The sequence below is a fragment of the Macadamia integrifolia genome, chromosome 7 (genome assembly GCF_013358625.1).
Source record: "Macadamia integrifolia cultivar HAES 741 chromosome 7, SCU_Mint_v3, whole genome shotgun sequence".
NCBI lineage: Eukaryota > Viridiplantae > Streptophyta > Magnoliopsida > Proteales > Proteaceae > Macadamia > Macadamia integrifolia.
This window is the reverse complement of record NC_056563.1, coordinates 20,657,427-20,666,301: the sequence shown is the minus strand read 5'-3', so window position 1 is coordinate 20,666,301 and position 8,875 is coordinate 20,657,427. Positions and strand designations below refer to the sequence as shown.

At 39.7% G+C, this 8,875-nt stretch overlaps 1 protein-coding gene across 1 annotated transcript; it reads right to left on the bottom strand.

The window, feature by feature from the left end:
- Nucleotides 1-1,988: 1,988 nt before the first annotated feature.
- Nucleotides 1,989-8,437, bottom strand: LOC122084585 (BEL1-like homeodomain protein 4). The gene is made up of 5 exons (XM_042652944.1): nucleotides 8,061-8,437; nucleotides 6,384-7,810; nucleotides 5,093-5,478; nucleotides 3,876-3,936; nucleotides 1,989-2,926 (listed from the first exon to the last, which is right to left on the bottom strand). Exons 2-5 carry the CDS (start codon nucleotides 7,710-7,712, stop codon nucleotides 2,294-2,296), a joined length of 2,409 nt encoding a protein of 802 aa, XP_042508878.1. The 5' UTR covers nucleotides 7,713-7,810; nucleotides 8,061-8,437; the 3' UTR covers nucleotides 1,989-2,293.
- Nucleotides 8,438-8,875: the final 438 nt, after the last annotated feature.

Genomic DNA, 8,875 nt, shown 5'->3' with positions numbered 1-8,875 from the left:
TCTGATGTGAATGAAGGCATACAAAGATCTAGGCCAATATTGGTTAGTTTTTAAGGGTGAGTTCTACCTTAGTGCCAATAATTCCACCTATATCTCATTTTCTAATCTCTATACTACTACAGGCCTACAATGATTTTAGTTGTACACGAAGTATCCTCCTTTATGATCTTAGCTGAAGAATCCTCTGTGAGAAAGTGTCCAAATATCATGTGTTAAGTTTGCTATTATGGATTTATATACTATCTGACCACCACCCTCATCAAAGAATAGTGGATTAAGGAAAGGAACACTTCTTCAACCATGCATGCATGTCTATAAGACAAGAGCCAAATAAAAATGTGGAGATTCATTGTGATATAGCCTAACTGCTAAGTGAAACATATATAATATCAAGTATCCCATAAGAAAAAAAAAGAAAAGAAAAAAAGGGCATAATCTTAGGTAGCAGTACATGCATAGGCACAAAAAGGAAAATTAAATTCATATGGTTTTGGGATTAAACTCCTAATTAGGTTCTCACTCCTAAACTGAAAATTATGTTCTAGCTAGTAGAATCAATTCTTCCAAGGGGACCACTACAAATCGTTTAAAACAAGCCAGTTTAGTAGGATATGTGTCCATTTATTGGTGGTTATCATTTATTTTTCTTCCTTGAGAAAATAAGGAACAAAACTAGGTAAACGATGCTGATGGACCTGTCCATTTCATTTTAGACTTTAAGAATTCACCTTGTGATGGCCATGATTCCTCAGGATATATACTCCATAAATTCAAGAACTACCAACTCCAATTCATGCCCCTTTTCCATGAATTAAAGGCAAAGAATGTCATACATTAGTGGATTAAAGATTACGGCAGTGAAAGTAAAAATCCCATCGGGGAGTTAGGTGGTGTGAAATTGAGTTCTATAATATTATGGTGAAATATGGACATATATGGGATTCAAAATCTTGGATGAAAATTTTAAAATTTCCCTTATTTAAAAAAAAAATAAAATTATTTAAGAGATTATTTTACCTTTTATATTCTAATGTTTTGGCATATCGATCTAAAAAAGTTGATCTTCAGTCTCTCTTGTAGTTTTTTAAAAAAGAGGGGGAGATGAGAAATAATTTTACATAATTTATACTTCTTCAATAGAACCCTCATATTATGAATACTTTGCTTGTGCTGTTTGGGAACTAAGTCAGTCCTAATTAATTAAGGCATGGGTTAAGAAGTAGGAGGGCTGTTGTTGTATTAGGTAGACAGCTCATATCATAAAAAAAATAACAGACTTGTAATGTGGGTTTTGAAAACTCTTAGAAGATTTTGCCACTTTAAAACCTTGGTCAATTTGAGATTTTCAACTAATGACAAGAGCTTTAAGTGTGCATTAAGGCATTTATAAATGTGTGTGTGTGTGTGAGAGAGAGAGAGAGAGAGAGAGAGAGAGAGAGAGAGAGAGAGAAGCATGTTTTGTAAGACAGAGCAAATAGGAGATTGGGATTACCTCCATGTAGCTTTCCTCATAGCGGAGCGGATCGGATTGCATCACGCATCGACCTGCATGAACAATGATAAACAAAAGGATTGTAGCTCTCTAGGCAATGATCCACCCTTCAAATCCAAGGATTACAATGGAGATCCTTGGTGACACACACTCTCAATTGGGAGAGAGAGAGAGAGAGAGAGAGAGAGAGAGAGAGAGAGACTTAAAAACCCTATTTTGCTTTGTGACCAACCCTCTTATTTATAAAGAATTGGCCAACTAGGGTTCTTAATCCTAGTGGGTCTATGAACACCCAAGTGGGCGACCCATGAAGAAATTGGGTCAGGTCCCAATTCGACCCAAATTAATTAACATGTTTCGAGGAAAGTAAAGAGAATCCATTCAATTGTTGAGACCCTACATTCAAGCACATATTTTTAGGAAGAAAAAAAAAAAAAAAAAAAAGCAATTGAATTATGAAAAACAAAGTTTCCTCTCCCTTCTTAAAGTCTAAATATGAAGGTTATGAAGTTTTCCTCAACAAGTTAGAAACTTTTTTATCAAGGTACAAAACCTTAGTTTTATAAACAATCTACTATACAAATTAAATAGATCCCTAACAGTTAGCTTACTTCTCCTTCATTTTTATGTACTTAAAACATCATAAGAAGGAACAACCAAAGAGGAAAATTAAAGGAAAAAAGGAAAGAAAAGAGAGAATTTTCCTTTTATTTTTTTCTTTTCCCTTGTTTCATTTTTTTTTTTTTTTTTTTTTTTTCTGGAGGGGGTAATGAAATAATGTAGTAGCAGTAAACCAAATTTTCAACATCCTCCAAAATCTCTAACGGCAAACGGGCTCTGCTCCGGCAAATTACCGGCGTGTCGAAGCCCAAGCGTAAGCGACACATCGCCGGTGGTTGTGGTGGTGGTGGTGGTCCCAAACCTTAATAGTGTTGGCCCCATATTTGTACCAACTGCTGTGGTCCCATAGTCAGCAGCAGCCAAGATGCCGCTATGACCATTCTGTCTACATGTGTCATCAAGTACGTGGGTTGCCGGAAAACGCTGAAGCACATCGCCGGTGAAGGTGGTGGTAGTGGTGGTGGTGGTGCCAAAGCATTGTCTATTGATTGCATTGAGTGAGGGGTCATTGTCGTGGGCATTGATTTCAGATCTTTTGCCTTGTGCTGTGGTAGAAATAGTTTTAGATGATGATGTAGTAGTTGCTGCTGTTGGTGGTGGTGGTACTGGTACTACCACCGGTGTTGTTGCTGATGCAGCTGTCGCTGTTGTAGGTGTCGGTGTTTGTGCAGAGCTGCTGCTTTGTCCTAGTGGGCTTATCTCTCTTTCATCTCCATCTCTCTCTTCTGCTTCCTCTTTGGCCTCTTTCTGATACATCTCTTCCACCATGGGTTTCCACAACCGAACCCTTGCATTAATGAACCAGTTTGATACCTGAATTTTTTACAATTAAAACACCAAATGGTTCAGGAAACAGTCAATGCCTACCCAAAAGAAAAAGTTCAGAAAACAGTCAAGAGACCATGAGACCATGAGACATGAGATGAGATAGCATAAAATAGTTGATGCAATAAAAGGGATGCCACCAATTATCCACATTAACACTCTCTCTCTTCAAAATTACTGCATGTAACTATGATAAAAAAGACTTCCTTGATGCTCTTTATTTATTTATTTATTTTTTCTGGGTTGTCCATTAATGAAGGCATAGAAACCAAAATAATTAAAAAGTTAAGTAGTATATGAGGACAAATGTAGAGTCTATATGTATGAATGCTTTGAATGTTTTTAATGGTTCTCAATTTCTCATAGTCCTGATTTGAGTAGGAACTTTGAAATAAATTGTATAAAATCGTTTGCGGCCGCTACACTGGTGTAGTGAACATTGGGTGATTGGGAGTCTTGTAGAATACATACCCAAATACCCTCAGCCATCCAATGCTCACCCCACCTTACGGTTCGCTGCAAAGAATATGAACTCAAAGTAAACCTATGTGTGTACAGTGTACAGTAAAGTCAAGGAAGGGAGAGAGGACTACTGAGGAGGGAAAGGAAAGGCTGCAAAAATATCTAATACCACAAATTTTGGTGTCCTTTACTTTCTGCCTTGTCTCTCACTGGATGTTATCATGAAAAGAGAAGGGGAAAAGGCTTGAGCTTTTCAATGAGATAAAGCAAATGAAACCCTAAACCATGCAATCTAAGTCCCACTGAAACAACCGATGGTCGCTAACTTCCTAGGGTTTTTTTTATTTTTTTCCTATTCCTCTTACACTACTGGGTTTCTTAAATGACCCATATTAATTTCCTTTCTCTCTTTCTTTTTTAACTACATTTCCTTTTTCTAATTAATGAGTATGGAAGGGGGAAGCATAGGAAGGACCTGGTTTCTCGATAAACCAGTCTGTCGAGCCAACAAATGCTTGTCTGTATCGCTCGGGTACCTGAAACAAAGAAACAAAGAAAAAAAGAAAGATCAGAAAACGACATCTGGGTTCAGTGCCTTACTGATCATTACCCGATTCATATAAAGAGAATCAAAAGCTTTATGTAGCAGTAAATGAGATTGAACGATTTCTTTCCCTGCAAAGGCGTGAAAATCTAAGGGACTATCAACAGATGCTGAAGCAAAGAAAGAAAACTAAGAAACCACATATCTCACTTTTAATATCTCGTCCTATATTAACCCATGTATTGTTTGATTAAAGTAATGAGAGAAAAGATTTGGTGAAGTCATATTCTATTTGTTTTTCTTTTGCTTCTCAATAACTAACTACACTAGTACTAAAGAGGAGAGAGATTGTGAAAAGCAAATGGCAAGGAAATTAGGGAAGAAGCTTGCATCAGCTTTTCCTGCGAAGACAATAATCCCCATGACAACTGCATTACATTTCTTTTAAGGGACAAAGTTTTATGTGAGAGACCATAGACACAAGTGCGTGTAATGACCACTGTGTCGGACCTTGGATGCATGCTTTTATGTGTGCGCGTAGGGGCCTCTCGCAGATAGAATACACTTGGTCAATCACTATACAACAAATAAAGGTGATACAAACTTGGGAGAACTCAACCACATAAATCGGTTTATAAGGTGAGGAACCCGAGACCATGCTAACCACATCAAATCGCCTAATGTGCAATCAGCCTCCTTATGACTGATATGTGATTGTAATTGTTAAGGCTTGAGAGCTGCTATGTGCCCATGTAAAATATTGTCCGCTTTGTGCTAGGAGCACGCACGATTTTAAAATGCTTTTACATGGAAGGGGTTGGCATGGGTTCTTTGGGCACCTAAATGATGCGAGACCATCTTAATCATCCATGAGGCTAGTTTTTACCCACAATAGTAAATACCACACTTTTGAAATGGCTTTCATGGCGATCCACATCGGATCACAGATCACGTACTTCTTTCTGAGGGATTTCACTCTGCTCCAAGGTCTCGGCCTAAAAGTAAGCAACTCTTTCCTAGCGGCTTTCACTCTGACACCGTGTTACACGAGGGTTAAGACCAAAATTCAACTGTTCTGATACCACTTGATTTGGTGTCCATAGCGACCTCGAAAAAACTAGAGTGTGAGAGAGAGATTTGTAACTTACGGGTGAAGGAAATGCTCGAAAAGCCAGGCTCTAAGAATGTTGACGGAACGTTCAGGCAAGCCTCTCTGAGGTCTCCAAGCTTCTTGTTCCATAATTCCCATCTGGTGAAAGGCTCTTTGCTGCCTTAGGCTTTCTTCCAGCATTCGAAGCCTTGGTGTCTCTCCTTTAGTCACTCCAGAAGCCGTTGCCCCATCTTTCTCTCCCAGAAGCTCACATGTTTGCTTCAACTGTGCAGCTATGGCGTCCTTAAGGCATCTGAAATGGCGTGACATTGCCTTCTGTGCTAACGCCGTGTAAGGAGTTGCTGCACCGAATCCCATCACCGAGTCGAACGAGTTAACCACCATTTGCATTTGCTCACAGTAATGGTTGTATCTCCTGTCAACCTGCAACCCATACCATCAAACACTTTTATGTACAATGACAGAAATTTATTAAATCAGAAACCCACAAGCATCATCAATCCAACTAACTGAAATCTTTGGAAGAATAATTTATTTTTGATAAAAATTACAGAAACAGAAGAAGGAGAAGAGTCACAATCACGAGCCAACCTTTTTTTTTCATGGGTTTCATCTTTCTTTTTTAATTTGATTTGAGGAAAAAGTAGGAATCATTAAATATAATTTTTTTTAATAAATCATATAAGATCATAGTTGTTGATATCAATGGGTAAATGGGTTTGTCTTTTTTAGTTGTTTTCTGATTTATTATTTTCAATCCATTTGTTTCAGAGAAAAAAGAGGAAAAACCAGAGTCCATGAATGCAAGAATCAAAGCCTGCTACAGTGAAATGATTGCTATTGAAAAAAACAAGAAAACGCTGGTCCAATATTTTACTGCAATGGGTATTAATCTCTCAGACTTGTTAACAAACATCCTTACGTGTTTTAGGGAATAGAGATTGTTGGATGATCTTGACAATCATCAAATCTCAAAAGGGTTATCTTTTTTAACTTCTATTAGTGTTTGTAATCCCTTATTTTAGTCATCAAAGAAAGTTCAAAGCACGCAAAAACCCCAACCCTTTAGATCAATTAAATTCATTATTAAAATAGAACCCTTTGTTAATTAGGTAATAGTATCATTATTAATTTAATAAGGAAACCCAAAGACCAAAGCTCAACCGCCTCCTCCCCTTGTAGCTGCCCAAGTGTCCATTTCAATTTTCACCAGCCGCCGGACGGATCTTCCGTTGACAAGCCGGAATCCCCATCTTCTCCGGCACATATATTTCGACCAAGAAGCAATTTAATTGAAGAAAAGAGAGAGAGAGAGAGAGAACACATGCCTCATCAATCATGGATAATAGCTTGACCTTCCTCCGTTGGTATTCAATTCTATCAGAAGAAGATAAAGGAGAAATGTCCTTTGAAGAAGATGGAGAAGAGCCACCAGCACCACCAGTACCAGTGCCGTTGCCTTGATTAGGATTAGGGTTAGAGGTAGAAGAATGCTTCTTCATCTTGAACTGTCCCCTCCCAACACTGCAGAACTCTTCAAGCAACTCACGGGCAGGCTTCGAATACTTGGAAATTCTCAAAACATTAACAACCCCTAAAGACGACGACCCAAACCCAACATGTATATCCTGAGGATGCTGATGATGAGGAGGAGGATTATGGTTCCTCAAATTCTTCATCGATGGGTACGATGCCGCCGCGGCCGCTGTAGAACCTCCGTTTCCTAAACCGTAGTACATCACCCCACCATCCCCAATTCTCAATTCCTCGGCTTTTGCCGTTTCCAAGTGCTGCAACGATGATAGCGACAATGATAGCCCTTGGCTCTCCACAACCCCTCCGATTTTGTTACTGTTATTATCTCCTCCGGCGCTGCCGCCGGGGACCCATGTGAACTGGGAGTGATGAATTGGGTTGTCACCGAAAGCAGATGCTGCAGCTGCTGCAACACCGGCGGATTGGAAGCCTTGCACGTGATGAGGATTACTAGTATTAGACGGGTTTGGGTGAGGAGGAGAAGGTGACCTCGGCTGTGGATTCATGAGGAAAAGATGCATGGCTGCAGCTGAATCGGCATTAATGCCCGGAATCTGCTGAGGAACTATGCTGCTGCTGCTGCTGTTGCTGTGACGGTCGTTGCTGTTCGGCTGGTGATGGTGATGGTGATGGTGATGTTTCCCATCTCCCAAAGGACCCAACCCCCCTACTTGTCTATTTCCGTACCACTCGTTGGTTACCGGTGATGGTCGTGACAGACGGTAACTAGACGCGATCTGATTTTCCAAGAGGTCGGCTGCGGTAGCTGTCCCAGAAGGGAAATTGAACATCTCCGACAACATACCGGCAGTTTCGTAACCTGGAAGCTCACCAGATACTTCCTCTTCGATACCCACCAATGGCAGTGGTGGTGGTGGTGGGTCGAACCCTTGGACCCTTAGTTTATCCCTCCGGCTCTGCTGTGCGATGTGTGGTGGTTGGTGGTGGTGGTGGTGAGGTGATATTGTTGATCTGTCAAATCCATTAGAGAAGCTAAAGATCCCTTGGTGGAAGCCTTGGGACATAGAATTCACACAAGTTTCACTGCCTGAGGCCAACTCGCTGTTGTTATGATTCTTGGAGTGAGTCAGAGAAGGTGGTGGTGCTGTTGCTACTCCCATATCAGTATTTTCTTCTTCTTCTTCTGCAACATCATCATCATCATCATCATCATCTCTTTCTTCGTCTTCGCCAACCCGGAAGTTTTCTGGGTCTGCCGCTGCTCATGTTTCCCATAAATCGGTTAGAAAACGAAGAAAACTTTTAGATAATTATGGAATACGAGGATAGAATCAAAACAAAAGAGAAGCCTTTTGATGGAATTCCGAGCAATTAAAGGATTAAGAATTGGAAAATTGCAGAAAAAAGTAGAGAATCGAAATGGGTCTTTTCAAACTGGTGAGTTTTTCCTCTTATTTGAATTCCAATTTTATATAATTTGTGTAACTGGGCCTAGTTTTGGTGTTTACCTGTTAGAGTTGCAGGGACCGAAAGGGTGCGAAGTTTTCAGACATCGTTTTCCTTCTGTCTTGATTGAAAGCTTCTTGAATTCTTCTAAGCCCCTCTCGGGGTTCCTCTCTCTCTCTCTCTCTCTCTCTCTCCTTTCTCTTTCTCTTTCTCTCTTTTTCTCTCCCTGATTCTCTGAGTGTTCCACAGACTACAATCGCCTTCTGAAAAGAGAGGAGAGCATAAAATTACCTATAAAATAACTAAAAAATATATAAATAATTGGAGACTTTGGGAGTGACCTCGAGACAAGAAGACCAGAGAGAGAGAGAGAGAGAGAGTGTGTCTGTCTGTGATGTTGTGGTGCTAGGGAGAGAGAGAACGGAAGAGGTCGTTATGTTTCCGCTTCACCTTCTCATACACACCCAAATGTATTATATTTATTTCTACTAATTTTTTACACCCAAATGTATTCTTACTATTTTTTTTTTCTAATTTTTTTTATTACAAAATCAACTACAAATATATGTAAGTTATTAGGAGGTTAGACTGTACAGTGTGCATTATAAATGATAGTGAAAAAAATCGTTTGCAATTCTGATCTCGTACAATTCCGTGCAATACCACCTTCAGGCGGTGTCACATGTATTGATACCAATACAATGGTCCAGATCTGATTTAAATGCCTCTTCACTGATTTAATGTTTTATTAGTTGTACCAGATCTTGACCATTGTATTGGTATCAATACACGTGTCACCGCCTGAAGGTGGTATTGCACGGAATTGTACGAGATCGGAATTGCAGAGGATTTCAACCTGAGAGAGAGAGGTTTGGGG